The 23,778-nt window shown below is 39.5% G+C and overlaps 1 protein-coding gene across 16 annotated transcripts in view; it reads left to right on the forward strand.

The window, feature by feature from the left end:
• Positions 1 to 23,778, forward strand: part of CADPS (calcium dependent secretion activator) — a 465,663-nt gene that overhangs the window by 340,881 nt on the left and 101,004 nt on the right. For 9 of the 16 annotated variants that reach the window (XM_065935298.1, XM_065935306.1, XM_065935303.1 and 6 more), the window contains exons 15-19: positions 6,373 to 6,474; positions 7,760 to 7,823; positions 8,249 to 8,372; positions 17,310 to 17,326; positions 22,911 to 22,920. In XM_065935298.1, the coding sequence (XP_065791370.1) occupies positions 6,373 to 6,474; positions 7,760 to 7,823; positions 8,249 to 8,372; positions 17,310 to 17,326; positions 22,911 to 22,920 (317 nt within the window). Of the gene's footprint in view, positions 1 to 6,372; positions 6,475 to 7,759; positions 7,824 to 8,248; positions 8,373 to 10,720; positions 10,790 to 11,658; positions 11,677 to 17,309; positions 17,327 to 22,910; positions 22,921 to 23,778 lie in introns of all 16 variants that reach the window. The other 7 variants (XM_065935299.1, XM_065935297.1, XM_065935305.1 and 4 more) reach the window with 3 other exon arrangements.

Below are 23,778 nucleotides of genomic sequence, written 5' to 3' on the forward strand. Positions count from 1 at the left end.
TTTGGGTAAAGGAAGAAGAATTTGCAGTACTAGTTCTGAAGTGTGGGCAGCTGGGTTAGGGTCATTTTAATCTGGTTTAAAAAAAAAAAAGAGAAAAACACAACTCTAGATGTATTATTATTTGTGACATGGCTCAAGATGGGAGGCTGTGAGGAGAATGAAGATGACAGAACTGGTGCTAACCACTGTGACAAGAGCTTGAAGGGCAGCCGACGTGACATCTTTCCCATCGCGCTGCCGAAAATGTCAGCTTTGTGAAGGACAGTGAGAAAACGGTTTGCCGAAAACTTGAAAGGTGGATTCCGGAGATGCCTGCTGTGTCAGATGCAATATAGTCTGTCGTGGCCCGAGAGACCCACTCCCGGCTCCAGCGATGGCCTGCAGGTGGGAGAGCTTCCTGTCTTCAACAGGGCCCCCAAAATGACTGCAGTTGACCTGCATATTGTCTCAGGTTTGTGGGATCATGATACACACGAAGCGAGTGGTTAGCCAGTGTGCAGTTAGGTGCAACCAGTGACCAGGGATCACATTTCCTTGTTGTGTGTGTGTGTCTGTAAAGCCAGATTCAAAGGCATCACCATTTCTACTAAAATTGAGCACATGGGAGAGGAGGGAATGTGTACTTTATGCATTTACATCGGTTCGATGTAAGGAACAAAAACTAACTCTGGATAATCTAAGCAAAAGAAAGTTTATTGGGATGATGCCAGGAACCTCAAAGAAAGGGAGGGGAAAACTGGGATCAAGGCAGTGACTGGAAAGTGGGAAGCAGGATGAAAGCCATGTGCCATCCTACCTGCTCATTAGAATAACTTAGGGCATTAAACTGATGACGTGTAGGCCTCGATGCGGACACTCTGAGTCAGAGATCAAGGGTGGGACCTCGCAAAGCTCTCTCCTGGTTCTAAGGTACAGTCACAGATTAAGAACTACGAACAAGGGGAGACAGGCTGAGCAGGGCACAGCTGCTAGCATGAGCAAACCCCATCTGTTTCTTTTATCTTTGCGTTGTTTCTTTGATGTAGAAGTTCCAGGAAAGAGTGTCCAGTTGGCTGAGTGTAGTTCATAGTCCAACTAAGATGTCCAGTGACCACCCAAGGGAGGAGCTGGCCTGTCCGAAGCCTTCAGCATTGACAGCAGAGTAGGAACCTCAGTTTATGCACAGTGCAGCCAAGGGCATTCCTCCAAAGGAGATCTAGGTGCCCTAAGGAAGTGGCAGTGGCCCCTAAGACGTACAGAAACACCAGCAGAAAATGCAATAAGATCCAAGAGAACAGAGGATTCAGGCTCCTAGACATGTGTCCTGAGTGAAGAAGCATCTCCACCTGGGATTTGCTAGGTAGGAGTGTAAAGATCCAGCTTCAGCCCTCCTCTTCTCTCATTCTTTTTGATTCCTTAAGTGTTAGAAGTATTGAGAGCAGAACAGGATGCAGAGCCAGTTTTATGACAATTATAGAATCACCCTCAAATGTTTCCAGAACGCAGAAACAAAGCGTGGCTTCTGAGCGACACCAGTACAGTTCTTCTGTTTATTTTGCAACCAGAACTGCTTGGAATGGCACCTTGGAAACAGTGCAAATGCCATTTTTGGAAGGGGTTGCTAGCTTCGTTAAGTGGACTGTGTACTTCTTAGAAAAATCTCTGGTTCCAGATTCACTCTAATCCAAGAGAAATCCTGAACCAAAATACCCTTTCATGTATTCGGCCACCCACCAAATATTTTCTTGCTCTCTAAGGCAGTGGTTCTTAAAGTAAGGTTCTCCAAACCAGCAGGATCAGGGAACTTGTTAGAAAGGCCAGTTCTCAGGTTCCCCTGCCCCCAATGATCATACCCCCACACACCCACAGTCTAAGGTAGCCCCACAGTCTGAGGTCTTACAGGCTTTCTATGTGATTCTAAGATAGGCTCATGTGGCCCCTGTTCTAGGGAAAGTATTTTATTGCTTCTGGGAGAACCATGTTCCCCAGAATATTGAACAGGATTTTTCAGTTAGTAAATCCATGTAAACCTGTACAGTTAACATTGATGAATTATAGGGGTCAATGGAAAAGAAATTGATGTTTGACAGAATTTTCAAAAACTATTCGAAATCAATGCAGCCAAGGTTATTTTTGCTTTTTAACTGATAAGAGTGACAATCTGTGATCTTAGACAAATTTTATTATTCCTGCATTTCTCTCCCTCGATTTGTAAAATAACATCCCCCATTACCAGCATCATTTCAGGGCAATTCTGGCAATTACAAATAAATGTGCGCTGGATGTCTAAATCGTGATATGTTTTATCACCTGTTTTTGTTGGTGAACTCTGCACTGTGCATCTTACAGACTCAGATTAGTTTGTTTCATTTATTTTAAAATGAAAGTGTCCACACTGCCATAGGTGATTAAGGAGCAAATTTAAGAAAAGATAACAATTTTTGATTGTTTACCTTTTTTGAATAGGGAGATTAACAGTGCTCACAAAGAAATCCAAGGAGACATGGCAGCTGCCGTCTGATACATTTAATCATTATAAATGTGAACCATTAAAACAAAAGGGGAAAACACCATAAATGTTATGTTTATAATGCCATTTATAGTGAGAATTACAGGAAAGTCGGGCACATACTAAATGTTCAGTTTTTATCATCTCAGACACAAATCCGAGAGCTGCTTCCTAATTGCCTTAGAAGGCTTGTTGGGTAAGGAAGGAATGATATTCTTCACACAGAGGTTTATTTCCTAGTAATGGCCAGAGACATCTCTGGCTGCCTCTGTGAAATGGTTTTCAGGCTTTTCTAGTGATCTATAAACTCCTCTCTGAATTATGCCTTGTATTTAATAGCATTTTTCTCTGGCTTAATTCCCCACTAAGAAACAAAATGCTCAAAATATGGCTTAACTTTTCCCAAATTGATTGCAGGTATGCACACACAATGACTGTATAAATGTGTATTCAGTGCATTAGTGAGCTGAATTTTGTGTAAACAAAATCCAAAAGTCATAGCCAGAGGAAGTTTTAGATTATAACAGACATGAGATGTTACTACAGAAAGTGTCACATGTATTTTGTGGGGCCAATGAATTCATCCTGAGGTTTAACTACAGATTTGTGGGCATTTCATGTTTAAAAAAAATTTTTTTAATAAATTTCATAAAGTAACATTTGAGATTTTTCTGAAAATTTAAAAGTAAGGGCACATGTATAGATTCAAACTGCCTACCTGGTATTTACCGTTTTGCATTTACTTAAGTTCAGGAGGGTGTCAATAAATGCACAGTGTAGGATTTTACTGTTAGGGGTATTTTCTACAAAATGGGGGAGAGGAAGTTTTTTCTTTTTTCAAATAAGGCATTTTTAGTACTTAAAAAGAAGGGAAGCTGACCAATAAACCCCTAACAGGAGGTACACTGCTATCATTTGCCAAGTCTTTTGTGCAGTCAGACTGGTCTAGTATACAGGATTTTCCCAACTTCTGCTGGATCCTTGAGAAGGCCTATAAATAAGACCATTTGTTTGGTCTCAAGATGACTTGCATTTGCAAACTGAAGAATGTTCCAATAGAAGTTTCATGGTGACGCACCAATCTGCAAACTGGCTCAGCCAGTAGTCAAAACAAGTCACTACAAGATCTGGGTAGCTGAAGACTTTGAATGGGTCAGATTATCCCACGTCTAATTTGGCACAGATAAGTTTGGGCTATAAATATGCAGCCTTCCTTTGTATTCTCAACTTGAATGGGCCAGAGGAAATAAGGAAAATGTGTGTGAACCTATTGGTGATTCAGAAACATGAGAATACTGGGACTAAACTGAAGTTCACTTATTTATGCTGGGTCATTCCTTTTTATTAAATGAGCAGCAGATCACTAAGATCAAAAGATAGCTGATGTGGTTTGTTGTTTTTTCTGCTTTTATTGAGATATTGACGTATATGATGTAAGTTTAAGATGTACAATGTGATGATTTGATACATGTATACATTTTAAAATGATTACTGAAATAAGGTTCATCAACACCTGTATCCCCTCATACACTTACTGTGTGTGTCTGTGTGTCTCTATGTGTGTGTTGGAAACATTTAAAATCTACTTTAACACTTTCAAGTAAGTAATACAGTACTGTTCATTATAATCACCATAGCATATATCAGATCCCCAAAACTTACTCTTCTTATAGCTTCTTATAGCTTTACCCTTTGACCAACATTTTCCCATTTCACTCACTCCCTCACCCTGGCAACCACCATTCTACTCTCTTTTTCTATGAGTTCAGCTTCTTTTGATACTACATATAAGTGATATATGTTTATCATACACATATCACTGTATATCTTACTCTGTCGCATTTATTTCACCTAGCATAATGCCCTCAAGGTTCATCCATGTGGTCACAAAAGCAGTATTTCCTTCTTTTTTGTGGCTGAATGATATTCTACTTTGTATATATCACATTTCCTTTATCGATTCATCTGTGTCGATAATATTGTCAATACCCAAATTAGGTTGTCTCCTTATCTTGGCTATTGTAAATAATGCTGCAATTAATACAAGGTGCAGTTGTATCTTGAAGATAGTGATTTCCTTTTTCCAGATATATACCCAGAAGTGGAATTACTAGATCACACGGCAGTTTTATTTTCAATTTTTGAAAAACCTCCATACTGTTTTTCATAGTGGCTGTGTCAGTTTACATTCCTACCAGCAGTGCTCAGGGGTTCATTTTTCTCCACAGACTCACCAGCATTTATTTGTTGTCTTTTTGTTTTGAGAGCAGCTATTCTGACAGATGTGGGGTGAGATAGTTCATTATAGTTTTGATTTGTATTTCCTTGTTGATTAATGATGTTGAGCATCTTTTCATGTACCTACTGGCTATTTATATGTCTTCTTTGGAAAAATGTCTATGTCCTCTGCCTATTTTTAATCAAGTTATTTGGGTCTTTGCTGTTTTTTTATGAGTCCCTTCTGTATTTTGAATAGTAACCCCTTATCACATAGATGGTTTGCAAATATTTTCTTTCATTGTATAGATTGTCTATACATTTTGCTATGGAGAAGCTTTTTAGTTGGCTAAAGGGTCACTTTTTTGTCTTGTCTGTTTTGTTTTTGTTGTTTGTGCTTTTGGTGTCATATTCAAAACAAAAACATTGCCAAGAGCAATATCAAGGAACTTTTCCCTATATTTCCTGCTAGGATTTTTACAGTTTCGGGTCTTTAGTCTATTTCAAGTTCTTTGTTGTGAGCGTTCTAAGATAAGGGCCCAACTTCAGTCTTTTGTATGTGAATATCCAGTTTCCCAACACCATTTATTGAAGAAATTGTCCTTTCCACATTGACTACACTTGGCTCCCTTGTCAAGTATTATTTGACCATATGTGCGAGGGTTTATTTCTCAGCTCTCAACTCTGATCCATTGATCTATATGTTTTTATGCCAGTACCATACTGTTTGATTACTGCAATTTTATAGTTTGAATTCAGGAACCATGATGCCTCCAACTTTATTCTGCCTTCTCAGAATTGCTTTGGTTATTTGGGGCTTCTGTGGTTCCTTACAGATTTTAGAATTTCTGTGAAAAAAATTCCATTGGAATTTTGATAGGGATTGCATAAAATACATAGCTGACTTAAACAGTATAGATATGTTAACAATATTAAATCTCCTAGTCCATACACACAAGATATTTCCATCTGTTTTCTTCAGTTTCTTTCATAAAGGTCTTATAGTTTCTACACTGTCTTGTAATTTGTTTTTAATTACTATATAAGTGGTTAAATTAATCTGAATGTCTGTAATTATGGAAATTGAGTCATTTATCAGCATTGAGCTCTGGGAAAGATAGACACTTAGGGGGAACCTGGTTTTCCTAGGGGTTTGTGTGCGTAATTCAGGAGTCTCAAACCTAAGTGCCTGCAAGAGATTCAGGTAATGTAAAGTAGAAATGTGGACTAGAAGAGCGACCTGCCACAGCCAAGGAAGAAGTTGTTTCTGCCCCTTGCCAATTAATGCCAGTTGTTCCACATTTCTAAGAGAATTGTATAATAAAACTTTCCTAATTAAAAAAACAAATGTTGGCAAGCAGCTCAAAATTTTCAGAAGCTGTGATCCAAACAGAACAGATCTAGAAGCTGCTTTAACCTGCAAGCCACCACTTTGTGTATTTTACCATTTCACAATAAATGAGCGACAGTTCTGCAAATGTCTCCAAATGATAACCTCAGCGTACCCCATCCCCTCTAGTCACCAGCCGAGAAGTGGGACTTCTCCTAAGGTCACATCGATCACTGTAGTTGTTCTTCTAAAATGGACAGTTTCCTCCTGCTAGAGATTGGATTTGATGGTGTCAGCATATGAGGTTCCCATCACCTCATGACATGTCTCCTTTCAGGCCTGATGGAATCGGAACTGTGACTGTTGAAGAAAAGGAACGTTTTGAAGAAATCAAGGAGAGGCTCCGAGTTCTGCTGGAAAATCAGATTACACATTTTAGGTAAGGATCTGGGGCTAAAGGACTTTTTAGGAGAATGAGCCCGGGGAGGGGCAAACTAAGGGCTTATTAAGGGCTTGATTTGCTAAAACTACAAATCTATCAGAGACACCCTGGATGTTTAAAAACAGCTGAATGAGGACTTATTGTATAGCATGGAGGACTAAACTCAATATTTTATAATAACCTATAAGTGAAAAGAATCTGAGGGGGGAAAAAAAAAAAAATATATATATATATATAAATAACTGAACCACTTTTGCTGTGCGCCTAATATTGCTACAATGTTGAAAACCGGCTATACTTAAAAAAAGAAAAATGTGAAATAATGAATGAAAAAGCCAACTCTCAGAGAGAGTTGCCATAGGAATCAAGTTATAGCATAGCATAAGACAAGAGTTCGCTAATATTCTGGAGACTTAGAAATCTTAAGTTCATTTTATTTCCACTAAAAGAACAAAGCCCTCTTTGCATAAGCTGTCCTGTTCCCTTTGTACTGTGAGGTAGTGTCTTGAAAGGCTTATGACTGCCTGAAATAGTCTCTAGAACTATCTGTGTCATCAAAAAACCTCGTGGATAGGGACTCCCCTGGTGGTACAGTGGGTAAGACATGGGCTTTCACTGCCATGGACCCAGGTTCAATCCCTGGTTGGGGAACTAAAATCCCACGGACCGTGTGGTGCAGCAAAAATAAATAAAAATCTGTGTGTGAAACACATTTAAAAAAAAAAAAAAAAACCCTGGATAAATCCTTACTGGTTGTACACTCTATGCAAGATACATTGCCAGTAACAAAAGATCAAATAGCAATTAAAAACTACAATCAAGGCAAGACAATTAGCAGAATCATGAATTTGCTCAAAATACACTCTTGTATTTCCTATCTTAATCCTCTAGGGATTTAGGTGTGTTTGAAGTTTAGCTTCTTTCAACTAAAACTATTTCTTAATGTCAGTCTCAATAATTATATATAAGGTCATAATTGAGCTAACAAAGGGTTCTGCTTCACAATAGAAATCTAAACAGAACCTTATGTCATCACTGGAAATATTCTTTTCTGTTGCAGACATTTGCAGAGTCTCTCTTTAGTCATTATTCACACATACACATATATATACATTATATACACACATATATGGTGTGAATTCAGATTAACATAACACAACGTGACAAAATAAAAAGCATTCTCTGTTCCTCAGGGAGAGTTGCCATAGGAATCAAGTTATAGCATATTTCATGCTAAAATGTAATCGATTCGGCGACCTGAACATTTTTCTGTCTGTTTTAGGTATTGCTTTCCATTTGGTCGACCTGAAGGTGCTTTGAAAGCTACCCTCTCACTCTTGGAAAGGGTAAGAATGAAAGTAAAAGACAGATGACATGTACACAGAGACATGAACATCACTGTGATGAAATATTGTGGTTGAATGACCTCGTTTTTAGAAGATTTTTTTACCGTTTTTTTTATCTCGCTTCTCGTTTTTAGAAGATTTTTTTTACCGTTAATCAAATATCAGAATGAATATGAGAAAACTACCAGTCTCTCAGATAGTTAAGATATATTGATGATATGCTCCTAACCATTCCATGAATCATGGACAGGCTTTGACAGCCTAACTGTGCACTGGAATTTTTTATTTTGTCTCTAACCGTGGTGCTTGATCAATATTAAGTTGCAAAGAGGCATTCACAGTTAATTTTAAACTGAATTATGTAAGTATGAATGGGTAACACATTTCATTGAACCATTTGAAGAACCTTGTTTTTCCACCTGTAGGTCTTGATGAAAGACATTGTAACCCCAGTGCCACAAGAGGAGGTAAAAGCAGTCATCCGTAAATGTCTAGAGCAAGCTGCTTTAGTCAACTATTCTCGACTGTCAGAGTATGCCAAAATCGAAGGTAAGACCCCCTTCTGCCCCCAGTTTTTAATTGCAATTTTGGTATGCCTCCCTGGGGAAGTCTTTCTCTTTCCTGACAGGCACCAGAAAATAGTGGCCCACCTCTATATTTAAGCTGAAAGTTGAAAGCACTTGAAATGTGATAGCTTCCTCGGCTGTGGCCACATAAATGAGTTCAAGAACAGGGGCTCAGGAAACAGTTTTTGTAGAAAAGGATGTTGAATATAGGATGTCATAGGACAACTAAGATCCTCCCAAGAGTTGGTGTTGGCCCTAACTTTGCTCTCCGGCTAATGTTTTTCTATGAAAGAGCTCTCTAGGATGGCTTACCTTCTTTAAATAGAGGAAAGCTAAACAGTTTGTTGTCCACTGTTCATTGCATTGGAAGTAAAAGAAGAATTGAATAAAGCAGCGTCAAGATTTTGCTTAACTCTTTCTTGCCCCTTGAACATATCTTGTCTCTTGGTAGCTTTTCAAACTTGATGGCAGGTTAGTGTTCCACTGTCTCTGATGGCTCCTGGTTTGTTATAGATCTTGTTCAATCTTGCTACTCCAAACCTAGGATGGTTGTTATCACTCCCCTTTCAGGTTTTAGGGCTGTGGTCACTAATGACCAAGTAATCGTCCAAAGGCACTTTGAGTCCACCCTACTTGAGAAGATATGGTTCTTTGGGACCTGTTTGTTTGCAAAGGTATTAATTACTTTTCATTGTTACCCTGTTGGCTGCTATAGGGTGATTTGAAAACCACACCCAACTTGACCCGTGGTGTAAGTGTATAAATGTGGAAGTTCTGTGTGCAAAACTCACTGTGTCCGCATTCTGGAATCCGATGTTCTCTCCCTTGTGAAACACCCAATCAATCCAGCAAATACTCATTGTCTGCCTTTAGGACATGACTGGAAAAAAAAAAAGAGAGAGACCTAATTAACTGCTATAGCCCCATCACTTACCCTGCCAAAGTTCTTGTTTCCTTAGAGAATTAGGTTAAGATCATGTCAAATTTGCAGTGTTCTGTACATTCTGTGTCCTCCCTCTCTCAATTTTGTCTGTCTGACAATGCAAATTGTGTACCAGTGGTAATGAATTCATTGTTATGCATCCAGGGAGAAACACTTAAGAATTGGGCACTAAAAGGATGTTTATCAACTCTTGACTTGGTAATGAGTGACAAAAATAGAGGAACAAGTAGGTTGTTAAAGGGCTATATTAGCAAATAATGATTCCAGCATTTACCTTGCCAGGACATAATGATTGGTTGTATTTGTTAAAGTCAACTGGGGACCTAATAATTCTAGGCCAGGCCAGAGATGGAATGGGATCAAGAAACGTTCGGTTGCCATGTCCGCTGACTCGTACGTAGGTCTTGGTCTAGCTATGACTAGTCTTTTGGTAAGATCTGCTCTCTTCTTTCAGATAAATATATCCAAAAACAAACTTTAAGATCTGTAAGTAAAAATGCATTCGTTTCCAAAGTAGATCAGCTGGTCTGTAATTTCCTTTTGTGCCTCAATTCTTCTTGGTTGTGTTAATTATCTTTTGCACTGTGACTTTTAGGTCTGGGAATTCTTTGAAGAAATCAATCTTTTTTTTCCAACTATCTTGTCAGAGAAGTACCTCATTCCACACTACCTGCTCTCTTCCGCTTCTCTCCTTCCTTGTCCGTGATTGGCTCAGCCACTTTTTGACTTTACCTCTGCAAAAGTGGCTGTGACACCAATTTCAAAGCATGCTGGGATTGTTAATTCAGACAACCCAACATCCTCTGGCTGCATGTATCAGGTTTTCTTTCATGAACATAGTCCACCATAGGCTGAGACATGGCAGCTTTAAAGATATTACTACCAGTCAACTTTCTTTTACAAGGTTCTGATCCTACCCCCAGAAAAGAAATCTTGACATTTGAGCTTCTCTGTGACCATTAATAGCTTAGTTCCCTGAGAATGTTGGAAAGAAGTTATAGTAATATTGCTGGAGACTATGTTTATGAAGAAATACCTCAAGAGCCTTAGATACTAAAGTCTGAAATCCTTAGTATCTTGGAGCCTTCAATCAATGAAATTCTGTTTCCCTTTATCATGATGTTTTCGGTCATTGTATTCTTGCAAATAATTCTAAAGAGACGTGTAAAATCATGGTCACAATCTCTCTCGTGACTCACGGCATGCTGAATGGTTAATCCAGTAGATCTCCAATTTTGATACTCCTTTTTTCTTTTATCCTGTGTTTATCCCAAAATATTCTGTGGCTATTTTCCTTTGAGCTAATGTAACGTTTTCCTCTAACCTATGACCTTTAACCTCTTGACCTCTGACCTAAGCCTCTTGCATGCCCAAATCCTCTTTTATAGGGAAAAAGAGAGAAATGTATGAGCATCCTGTCTTCTGCTTGGCCTCCCAAGTGATGGATTTAACCATTCGTGAGTACCTACCACCTCCTCACCATGCTGTCTTCACTCTTTCTGTTTTCATTATTTCAAGAAAATCCAGATCCAAATCAACTCACTCTCCTTGCTTCAAGTTTTTTAGCATTGGCTTGTCTGTTGATTCTGTCTGTGAAACCCAGTGTGAGAAGTCCAGTCACTTTTTATCAGCCTAACACAGGTTAGACAATTAAGCCATTTGTTTGTGATAAACTCAGATTTGTCTGTAAGTTTTTCAGTTATTCTCTGTCTGTGACCTGAATGCATTTTTACTTTGCTTGTGTGTAACCCCAATTTGTAAAGTGCTTGTCACTGGTACACAATCAAAAGATAGCAGCTAGGCGAGGAGCCGCGTGTTAGGTGTCAGGAAAAGGGCAGTTGGGGCAAAACCGTGCTTTCTTTTCCATGTTTAAGATGTCAAACTGTTGTGGGTAGAAGATCACACAAGTGGTCCCTTCTATGTGAAATGAGCTCTTATACGCCTCCTGTTTGTTCTCGCGCAAGTTGGGAAGCTTTTCCTTGTTCTTTCTGAAGATTTGAACTTGTCCTCGTCCTCTAAGCTCTGGCTAGAACATATGACTTAATTGTCACTGGAGAGTTCATGTATGTTTCATAGCTTGATTTCACATTAAAACTTAATTTCACTAATTTTCTATTTGTGCAGCATTTTTCACGTCTGTGAAGGAGCCTTTTTTTGCTGGCCCCCACACTTCCGGGCGGTGGGAACTCAAGGGCAACTTTTTCTTTCCAATATCATGTATCACACATAAGTGGGGGGCATTTTGGTTCACTTGCTCATTAATCCTGCATATGTGTTCTTGTTTCTCTCTCTCTTCTCTCCTTGTTGTGCTTTCTCTTTCAAATAGAGAATCAAAAGGATGCAGGTGAACCCATTGTATATGCATTATAAACTATCAGGACTGTTGAGTCATATTTAGTTTTTTGTTTCTGTTTTTGTTTCTTGATAGCTCCTTAACGTATGTACTCCCAAAGACTGATGTGGAGTTGCAGTGATACTTAAGGAGTTAATTTGTGCTGTCTCACTATATCTCTTGCCCAAAAGATGTTGACCTCTGTAGAGCAGACTTTCTGTAAAGGCATAAGCTTCGAAGGGACAGAACTATGGTTTGCTGTGGAGCTTCATTTCATCTTTGGCTTCAAGGACTCCAGTGATTTGGCCTCATGTACATTTTTTCTTTTTAAAGTGACTGAAGCAAACTAATCTTCCTTTTTGTTTTTCATTTCTTTTTCCTGTTTTCTGCTCTATTGAGAAGTTTGTGTTCTTTGATGAATGTTTATCAGTCAAGGCAGAGAGGCGGCGTCTCTGTGTTATTCTTGTATGTACCATGTGATGGGGCAGGATGCACACACAGGTGGCTAAACGGGGGCCATTGCTAGAAGTTTCATGAGAGGAAAGCCCTTAGAAGTTTTCTGGCTATGGCAGTTTTCTTCTTGTTTGGTCCCCAAACTTCTGAATCTATTTTGAGGAAAACTGGAACAAATATATAGTATGGATCGTGGTTTTAAGGTCTAAAGACTTCTCCAAAGATAATTATCATTTGAGTAAAGTTGAATGTGTTTCAGATCAATTCAGAAAGCATTTTTGAGCACATGCCAAGCACTAGGCTAGTAATAAGTATTTGGAGACTCACAAACCTATGTTCAAGGCATACAAGTTTTTCTCTTCCTGGAAGGGAAGATATTCATTTATCCATTCATTCATTCATTCATTTGACAGGTGCTTAGTGGGAGCCTGCCGTGTGCCAGGTACACTGGTAAAACCAGGGACTGTGTAAACAAGAAGAAACAGCTGATACCCTCATAGGGCATATGTGTCATTGGGTAATTAAATGTAAATTACAAATTCTGTACTCAATAACACTAATGTGTAGAGTTGTGTGTAAGAAGGCATTGTTGGAAAGTCATAGAAGTCTTTCCAGGGATGGCAAGTTTGAACTGCATCTTAAAAGATGAAATAGAATCAATGAAAAGGAGATGGGATGGAAAAGTGGAGAGGCCTCCTAGCTAAAGAGAGTAATATGTGCAAATACATAAAACCATAGCATTAATAAAAATAGCTAAAGCTTATTCAGTGTGTATTACACGCCACCTATGACTCTTAAGTAATTTATATGTATTCACTCATTTAAGCCTCAAAATCTCTTGTGAGATAGCTACTACTATTATTCCCATATTAGAAAGGAGCAAGCTAAGATATGCAGAGGTTAAATAACATGTTCCTAGAAGCCTACGTGCAGAGCCAGAGTCTGAGGCCAGGCAGAGGCCATACTCTGAACTACTCTGTAACTCAGTGTGGTTGGACAACAGGCTGAAGTGACAGCAGGAGTGGGTGCCGATGATGGCAACAGAGGCGGCAGATGAGATCTCCCTGTACATTCCTAATACAGAGTTCAGATGGTCTCTCATGGTCCATGGGTTCTTCACCTGGAATCTGTACCAATTTCTGTAGACAGTTTTCACAAGAAAAATTCCACGTCTCCCATCCAAAAATGACAGAGAGCCAGTAAGGCTCTTTAAGCAAGAGGGCAGCCTGGTGATTTGCACTCCAGAAGAACCATACCGGCAGAGATAGAGAAACAAGATTGAGGAGAGGGAGAAGGTAAAAGGGGACCTAAAAGTTAAGATCAAAGCAGAGTTGGGTTTGAAGCTTGGTACATCCGAGGCCCCTTCTGGGCAAAGTAGATCTCAGCTGTAATCAAAATCATAATCACTGCCTTCCTGATCTTTACATCTTTTATTTATACTCTCCCCCTACCTTTTTAGTTTCCGTAGAGGGAACAAAGCGTGAATACATAGATAGGTGTGCAAAACTAACTGTGTGGAGGTGGCCAAGCACAACTGGAGTTATCCATACAAAAATCGAGGTGCAAACAGACAGCTGCTGAAGCCTGCAGTCAGACTGTGCTTTGCGAGGCTCCGGGACTCTACAGATGGCATTTTGGTGGACTTATGCTTTCTGTCTGAGAGCATTATTAGAAATTGCATGTTCAGTTTAATTACAGTATCTCAAAAAAAAAAAAAAAAGAGAGATGTAAAAGACTGTTACTCTATGAAAGAAAAGCTGTGACTCCTGCAAATGAATTCTCTTATTTTAAATACATTTCCATTTAAACCGTCACATGTTCTGAACCCAGCAAATCTCTGAGAAAGTCTACACCCCTATTGCTGGCTTGCCTCAGTTCTCGGCTAAATACTTGTATGATTTTTCCTTCAAATACAGCAAGGATTTGCAGAATAGATCTATAGCCAGACAGACAGACAGCCTACCCATGGGCCCAAGCACTGTGCTAAGGACTTAATAAGAAGGATCTGATTAATTTGTTACCTTAGTCCCACTGAGAAGGTTTCATTACTGCCCTTCTTACAGATGAGGAGGCTGAGGTTTGGAAAGGATAAATGACACTCTTCAGCAGGATTTGAACCCACATCATTCTAAATTCAAACACCATGCTTTTTTTTTCTTTTATTGTGGGGGAGGGGTCTCTTTCCTCCATTCAGCCTTTCCAGCCAGCATGATAGCAATTGGATAATATCCTTTCATTCAGTGGATAAATTCACAATTACTTACAACTTTTATTTCAGGAAAACCACCAAAGTCAGAGCAGTCTTCTGGGCCTAGATCATTGCCAAAATCTTTCCCCTTTGAAGTCTTCCTGAGGGCAATGAGATCCCCTGAGATTGTCAGAGAACTGAGGATTTTTCTTTTCTTCCCAAATGACAGAAACCTTCTAGAGCAAGTCAAATTTATCCAAAGGATTTTCAGGCAGATTCTGTAGTAGTGAGGTTCCGTATCTTTCCCTGTCTCCATCAAGTCTTATAGGTCTGAGTCCAGTTGAAGAAGAAAAAAAGAGACAAGCAAGCTTGTGACACTCAACAGCAGACATTATGGAGCCACTCACCCAAGAGACCAGTGAGGGTAAATCCCATCTCAGCAAGATCCAGGCCATCCTAAACTCCTAAAACAAGGCCAATCTAACACACCCTGTCTTACACAACGGAGTAAATGTTCATCTTTTCATCTTTCTTATTTCAGTGAAACATAAGCCAGGGTTTCCAAGCCAGAATTATCCTGTAGACTAGTATCTCATCTATACTTTATGAAAAGTGAGGAGGGCAGGGAGAAACATGTTTCAAACACTCTCAACAAGGAAGATCCTGGAGGAAGAGAGGATGTGTTAAAAATATGCCATGAATCAATAAGTATGAAACTGACATCTCTTCTCCCAGAACAAAAAGACATGCTGCCGATCACGATAACAACTGTCATTTATTGAGAATTTAGTATGTGCTAAGTAGATACATGCATATCTCATTTAATTTTCACAACAATTCTATAAGTATTTTGTTGCCATATTTCATTGAATCTAAAAGCCATCAATTATAAGATGCACCATTAATTTATGTAGTCCTAAGAATAAAATAATGCTGCCAACTAAATTGTGACACACACCATCAAATGTAAGATGCATCCAATTTCAGAAATGTTCAAATGTGCCTCTTACACTCCATGAAATAAAAAATCACTGTTCTTTGTAGAAATGCAGAGAAATGAAACAGAAAGATGTTAAGTAACTTGCCCAAGGGCACACAGCTGGTTAGTTGTAGAGACAGAATTTGAACATGAACCTAATTCCAAGCCCACACTTTCAACTTCTGTACTATGAAAGACTTGTGGTTGTTAGTGATAAAATTAGAACAGGTTTCTCAATCACTTGATCCCAAACTGCCATTTGACAGATGGGGAGACCAAGGTATAGAGAAAAGAAACCAGTTTCAAAATAAGATGGGCAAGTAAGCAACTCTTGTCTGGGGTCCTGCACATTCTTTGGGCCTTCACCCACCCCCACACTGACCCCCCCCCCCCCCAACCAGGCTGCTATGTCTTTCATTCAAGAGATACTGTCCCCACTCACGACCTAGTAACTGGTTTCTAGTGTGACAGTTGAGGGATTCCAGAATCCACATACCAGAATCCTAAATGCACAGCTCCAAGAAAACAGTCTCCCGGGACCAGCCTGAACACCCAGAATCTGTTATGTCAAAACTTTACATCACACAGTCTTGGCTCCAATTAGTCTTTAACCTGCTTGAGTCTCACTTTTGTTTTCTGTGCCTGCGTGCTAAGTTGCTTTACTCATGTCCAACTCTTTGCGACCCTGTGGACCATAGCTCACCAGGCTTCTCTATCTGTGGGGTTCTCCAGTCAAGAATACTGGAGTGGGTTGCCATTTCCTCCACCAGGTATCTTCCCAACCCAGGAATCAAACCTGCCTCTCTCTTATACCTCCTGCATTGGCAGGCAGATTCTTTACCACTAGCACCACCTGGGAAGCCCCTTTGTTTTCTGTAAAAGGGGCTAATAATGTTTCCTCCTCTTAAAGTGTTGTTGCAAAGATTAAAACATATATTTCCAACAGAGCTCTTAGCACAGTGCCTGGTACATAATACGCGCTCATTACTATCTATCCATAGAGACAAAGTTTTATATATGTTATTATAAACATAAAATTATGTCATTATTGGTATATTATTATTTAAAAGGAAGCCCCAAAATCCAAGTGTCAATATAGACATATTATTTGATTTCAGAAATGGAACAGAAAGCAATGTTTCTCAAAATTTAATCTTTATACAAATCTCTGGGGATCTCGTTAAAACGTACATTCTGATTTGGTAGGTCTAGAGAGGGGCATGGAAATCTGCATTTCTAACACACTGATGATGAAGCCGCTGCAGCAAGGGCTGCGGTTTGAATGTCAATGGAGTATAAGAAGCAGCCGATTTATCTCTTTATCATAAATTTCAAAAGAAAATGTTACAAGTTCCACATATGTTAAATACCCATTGAGTTCCAGGAACTGGATCAGGAACCAGGGAAGGGAGCCGTGAGAAAAAGCAGCCCAGGTCCCTTGCCCTCAGGCAGCTCCCAATAAACTTCTCAGGGAGAGGACAGGCAGTAAAACAAGTGATTTCATCTGGAGACTGTGTTGTAGAAGGAGATGCAGGATGCTGCAGGAATGCCGTACACAGGGATTTCACCTGGGCCGGGGTCCTTGATGCATGGCGGAGGAGGATGAGCTGGACGCCCAGGGCTGATTCCCCGAGAACTGCCTGGGATGTCCCTCAGCCTTGTTGAAGGCCTACTCGTCGTCCAGCCAGATGTCCCAGAGTCTGTCCTAGAGCACCCACAACCATATAAGTGAAAGTTTATTTGGGGACTGGGTGAATATTTAATAGTACTATTAAATAAGTAGTCTTACTAGAGCAAGTGTTCAAAAACAACCACCACCACCATAAGTAGCTTAAGCAAGAAAAGGTCATTTTGGGCCTGTGTAGCTAGGAAATGCATGGAGGGATCGGACTCAGAAATAAAGGCTTTTACTGTGTCTTGATCTCTCCAGCTGCTGTCAGTCTTCTTTAATGTGACTGTCATGACAGCAGGGGTTAGGGGCAAAATAGCCACAGATATCACCAGGTTTTTATCCCAGATGCTGAGGCACAATGAAGAAAGAGGTTTCCTCTCTATGAAACTGTATACAGTTCTAGAGAACACTCTTATTGGCCAGGCTTGGGTCACGTGTTAGTCCCTGAGCCAATCATAATACCCGTGATGATGTGGGGTGTTATGGTTGCCCTGGCTTGGCTCACATGGCTGCTCCTATTTAGAACTCATTGCTTAACATTCCCACTAAAGCCGCATAGAGTGGAAGAGAGGCAGTTCTAAGCAAGGCAACTGCACATACAAGAATAGTAGATATCCACTATTATGTCTCGCCAGAATTAAGTTTACTTTTCTTAGGTACAACTGCTCAGTCTCGAGGACAAGGCTGACCTTGGATATAAAGATACCAAATTGGAGAAAAAAAAAAAACATATATATATATATGTATGTATGTGTATGTGTGTGTGTCTATATTTATATATATATATATATCTGTGTGTGTGTGTGTATCTTAATAGCATTATTTCTTTCTTGTGGATATAATATATTTTAACTTGAATACAAAGATTTCTCATTATCTTAAATCATTTTTCATTGCATTAAAACATCTGTGAAGTTTTTCTCTGGTTTGCAAGTAGAAGTTACAATGTTTGCTATTCAGAAATTCAGCTACATGCCTTTGCTCCATAACCAGGAGCTTTGGCTAAGAGACGAAAGTTGCCCGTATGGTTTTTATGCATATTGCAACCACAGAATATTTGGTTTTCCATGAAAGCACACCATTGGGCTGAATCCACTGAGAATTTCCTGCTCTGGACCAGGTACTGTACTAGTCCCTAGAAATACAGAATTCAGTGGGTACAGGGAAAGACAAACATGCATATCAACGTCAAGGACCATAAGAGCTCAAGTAGAGGTATCATCAGAAGAGTTGAGTCTTTGTTATGAAGGTATAACTCTTGGGGCTGGGGGGAGGCATGGTAGGGAGTCTCTTAAAGGCTTTTGAGCAAGAGTATGATAGGTTCAGATGTGTGCTGTATGAAGACCACTGTGGATGCTGCGTGAGCAATGAACTACAGGGAGGGAAGGAACTAAAGGCTGGTTTGGAGTCTTTAGCAACCGTTGAGGTGGAGATGATGAGACGTGAGTTGGACGTCTACTTTGTCAGCAAGAGTATAGCCACATGGTCTCGTACAGTGGGAGGTAAAATCAAGAGGCACAGTAGAGGTAGATTGGACAGGCCACGCCACCCATGTCGTTATGGGGAGAAGTCAAAGATGGCTTCAATAAAAAGGGTAAACAATTAGTGACTCATCTACTGGTCTTTAGTAACATATACTTTATATTGCCCTAAAAATGAAATCTTCTGAAAGGGAGAGATGAAGATACAGGGGACCAAGTATACATGATGGCCTGCCCGCCCCACTGAAGAAGTTACATTGAATTATGACCCTGTTTGAAATGTGTGGTCCGTGGAGCCATTGTTTTAGGTAGGCAGCGTATTCTGGGAAGCATGTTGTGGCTATCTGTTTGGCTTTCTCTTCCCACTCTAGCTTTTATCCATCCCTACTTCCAAATCCTAGTGAATTGCTCCAGGATAGTTATTGTCAGTAATAAGGTAATACAAACACTGGCATCTTTAGCAAGACATATATAGGTTGGAACTTGGTTTTAAGTGTGCTTTCCATCAACCATATCCATTTCTCATACAATGTTTCTGGAACTGGCAGTTAACTGGCTTGCTGGAGTCAGAGCTGGTCAGGTTATTTAAGGGCTATTGGAGAATCTCTTGCTCCTGGATGCCTCTCTTCCTTTGCTTAGCTGAGCCTGCAGAGGAATTCTCTTTTTTATTTTTCTGCAGTCACATTTAACTCCCTCTCTGGAAGACAAGCAGATTTAATTGTGTAAACATGAGCAATGGTAATTGGGTAAATGAAGTTGGAAACCAAGGTATGATGTTTTTGTTTTGCTCTGTGAAGGGGAAAAAAATAGGGAGCTTGTTTTTCTATGGTGGCAAACCTCACTGTCAGAATTCTGGACAGACAGTTGGCAGGAGGGAATCCCTTTACGAATTTTCGTTGAGACCCATTGAGCTGAAATATGTATCTGGTGCCTTGCCGGTTACGGATCCGCCCTGGGGAGTTTCATTGTTTTATAAAGTGACTTATGAAGTGGTTTACATAGGTTCTGTTATCTGGGAAAGAATAAATGAGGAGTTTCCCTAAGAATTACACACTCGGGTAATACACATTCATTCAGAGAACCAGAAGAGGTGTTACCAGAAATGCTCCCAACTTTGCACCCTGCTGTAGGTGGAAAAGCAGATTTTAACAAGACATAAAATATAGAATTCTTTTTTATAAAGAAGAGGTTAGTAAGTGCCTTCCTTTATATAGCTGTCATTTAAAACTGATTTTTTTAAAATGTCTATTTACGTACACTCTTCCCCAAACAAAAAGTTTAAATAAGAGGAGACTGGGGGATAGAATATTTTTTTAGTCCTTCATTTCAAACCTTGAGGTGATCCCACATGAAAAGGATGATATCAACTTTTGCTTTTAAGAGATGGTTTGCCAGGATATTATATTTATCCTTATTTCTTGTATTTTTTATTATTGCTGCTAGAATTCCATTTCCTATAAGCCTGCAGTAAACTTCATTTTCCCAATTGAAAAATTCAAGTAAACCAAGAAGCAGACTTGGCAATGTAGAATGTCCCCTCACCATACAGCTTGCTTTATAAATGAAAACCATGAGAAAGGACCAGGTCCGAGGTTAATGAGACACTCATTACAGAGAGAGAACGGCAGAAGCTGATAGTGCTCTGCGCCTGTGTTGAAGGAGAGGCTATTGTTATAGGATGTTTGCTGTGCTGATACTGTAAAACCACATGACAGATGGGTCAAGTGCTGATTACCGTATTCTAACATTTGGAATAGCAAGTAACATATTTGATAAGCTGGCAAGTTTTTATATATGATTCAACCCACAATATAAAAGCCATGAGAATTCCAAATTGAAAATAATTAAATGAGCTGGAAACAATCAGATACCACACTTTTTTTTTTTCCCCGCAAAATGACAGATTTTGACATGTTGAAATTCCACAAAGGGAGCAAGAATATTCCCCAGCTCAATTGAACTAATAATGGCCCTTCATCTGCTTTTGCAAAGCAATTAATTCCTGTCTTCTCACCACGTGGGAGATAACAGTGAAGATTTGTAGGCACCTGAAGCTTTACAGAGATCCATCCCATGCATTGTTTTCTTTGCTGTTCTTGGCAACCCCTCAAGTTATACAAAAAGAAGACGTTAATATTCTCAGTTTATAGAGGAGGAAGCTGAGGCCTGGAGAGGCTTACGTAGAGGGGAGAAGGTTCCATAGGAAGTTAAGTACCCTCTTGAGGATGAGAAGTCACATCTCCCAACTATGTTGCCATCACGTGCTATTTCTGGACATCTGGAAGGAGGAAGCAGCTGTTAACATTTAGGTGTGCTTCACTGTACAAGAAGTCTATCTTCTTTCGGTCAGTGGTACCGCCACCATCACCCATGTGTTCCCATCGGGATGAAGGCATTCTGCCTCTGAGTGTCTCAGTATGGTGGTAAGAGTCCCGTCCCTCGACAGGCGGTGTCACACCTCTGTAACGCTGCAGTCACACCAGGAAAGCAGCAGCTCTCAATTCGTGTGTGATCATTTTTGCTCGTTTGGTTGTTCTTTTCAGAGTTTGTCATCTTACTTGTCACCTTTGTGATAGTCACTTTGTCTCTTTACTTTTTTTTTTTTTTTAACCGTCTCTCCTCACCTACCCAAGCAGCTCCCCCGCCACCTCCTGGGCCTCCTCCACCCACCCAAACGCAGACCAGCATGTTATATCAGAGGCTCAAAGGCATGCCTAGGCCAAAACCAAGTACTGTAAACTTTTACGTTTCCTTTATGCGACAGCTTTCTAGTTTAGTTTGCTTTTCTGTTCATTTCTCTGGAAATTTTGTTTAGCATACTAACCTGAGGCTCAGACTCTCAAGTTTGACACCATAGGTTTTGAGAGACTTGAAAAGAGAGCATTATTTCCAAATGTCCACATTTTTTTTGTCTAGCTCTGTCTGACATATGCAACATTTTCAAATCTCAGTGTCAGCACAAAATAACATTGTTGCATAACATTTTGCATGATGATTTTTTTTCTATGTTATGAGCTTCAATTCTGTTGTATGAAATGTTTACTAAGTATATTGTATTTTTAGTTCCCCTGTGTCAGTGCTCCAGCTAGTACAAGATTGGGTGATAGGAATATTGCAGTTATGTTTCCAGATATTGCAGACAGCAGACATGAACCCCCCCCAAAAAAATCATTTCTAAGCACAAATTTCTCCTTGATCTCTGTTGGGGGGATGGAAGAGGGGCTACAGGATTTTGCACAATATTTTCTTTAAAGACAACATCTTAAACAAGTTGATTTTAGTACCATTTTTACTAACTAGTGAGTCAACAGTGCAAGTAAGAGAAAAATAAAAGTCGTGTCTCAATATAGTAGCTTGATCTACAGATAATGCAATTGAAGCTAATTAATAATAAATGAAAGTTTGACTACATGGGTTCATTGAAAGATCAAATATTCTAGATTCAAGCATACTTAACCTACTTACATGAAATGGTTGCTGGTTAAAGCAAAATTGCAAAAGATTTTATTAAACATACTGTCTGTATATATACATCAGGCATACACATATTTGCGTACAAGTGTACACACTCACAGGAAGATTGTGTGCACATGTACACTTTATGTGTATCTATTGATATATATGGTAGTCAATATCAGAGCACTGCATATTAAAACAAATCTTCAGGTGATCCTAGCTTATGCATCTTGGATTTTTCCCAACACAAAAATCATTTACATCTTTGAAATAAAAGTACATAAAAATATTGATGGGAATGATTTCCACTACTGCATCATGTGTCATGGACATCTAGAATTTCCCTAGATTCGATAAATGTTCTGCCCAAAAGGATACTATTCTCTGTTTTGTAAGTAAGAGATTTCAAAGATGTGCCCCAAGTGGGATTTCCTGCAGATTTGTATTAATGTGCAGGCTTGTCTGGTTACTAGAAAATGTATGTAAGTGTGTGATGTGTGTATGTGGGTGTATGTGTCGAACAGGTAATAAGCATAGGATGAGGAATTTGCAAATTGATGTGTAAATGTGAATATCAACTAACAAAAAAGTAGCCTGTGCATATTTACTATCAAAATGCAAATACCTCACTCTACACATATTACCTCAACATATATACACAGTATGTTTGTTAGAAATGCCTGAAAGTCTACTAATGAAATTATGATAGTCCATTTGTGAAATTACAAACAGACCAGGCACCACAGAAGCACAGGTATCAAACCCATCACTCAGTCTTTTCTCCAGGTATTATTGCTGAGGACCAGGCAGTGAGATGTTAGCCCCTGAGCTGTGCACATCTTATCTGGTTGGAGATTCTCTGTCTAATCTGCAGATTTATTTCCCCACAGCTCCCACCTTCAAGCCCCGACCTTCTATGCAGCCACACTTCCACCTGAACCTGGCAGAGACAACGGAGCATTCTGTTGGCCTGATTCCAAAAAACTCATTTTCACACCAGTCATCAGGCCTTGTTAGAGTGAAACTTGTACCACCTCAATTAACTGACCAACCCCATCCATCATTCATAGTTCCCATTGGCTGGACCACTCCTTTTGCATAGTGTTTCACAGAATTTTTCTTTCTTGTTGTTAAATCCTACATTATTAATCATCTTCCATGTTCATCACCTATATAACAAATGCACAAAAAATTAGGAAAATATTATGAGAAACCACTTGTTTCTCTTCTTTTTAAATTAGCCACGTCCTACCATTTTGTTTACCACTCCCCTGAGAAACACACAGAACCAAACCACCAACAGCACACCAGCCCTTCCTGTGAAGTATTGAGTTACCTTCTCTGGCAAGTAAAACCCTGAAGTCAAAACCTATCTGCTTCAGATGAGGAGATTGAAATAACTTTCAGCAGTCCTTTCGTGCACACGTATACCCTCCTTGTGGAATTGTGCTAAAGGATCCTAATTGCTGTTATACACTATGGGCTATAGATGACTCAGGCTTCAAGACTGGAAGGGGTCTGAGCACCAACTACAAGTTCACCTGTGAGTTTCAACTGGTTGAATTCAGGCCATTTCATTGGCTTAGGAAATCTTTGTTTCAAATATTACTCTTTGCCCCACCCCAACAGGAAAAAAAAATACAGTTCTTTGTAACATAATAACATTGCCAAACCTTCATGAATTTAGCTCTATAAAGGATAAAACGAAAACCAGAGTTTGGAAACCAGGGTTCAGCTTGTTCTTACATGCAATAAAACCCCTTCAACACAGTAGAACCTAAAGCGCATTGTTGCCATCTCACTGATAAAATTTCCCTTGTAGAAACCAGTGGAACAAACCACTTCATCCAATACTCTACACCCTATGTTCTTTTAAAAATTCTAT

The sequence above is a fragment of the Muntiacus reevesi genome, chromosome 4 (assembly GCF_963930625.1).
Source record: "Muntiacus reevesi chromosome 4, mMunRee1.1, whole genome shotgun sequence".
Lineage (NCBI taxonomy): Eukaryota > Metazoa > Chordata > Mammalia > Artiodactyla > Cervidae > Muntiacus > Muntiacus reevesi.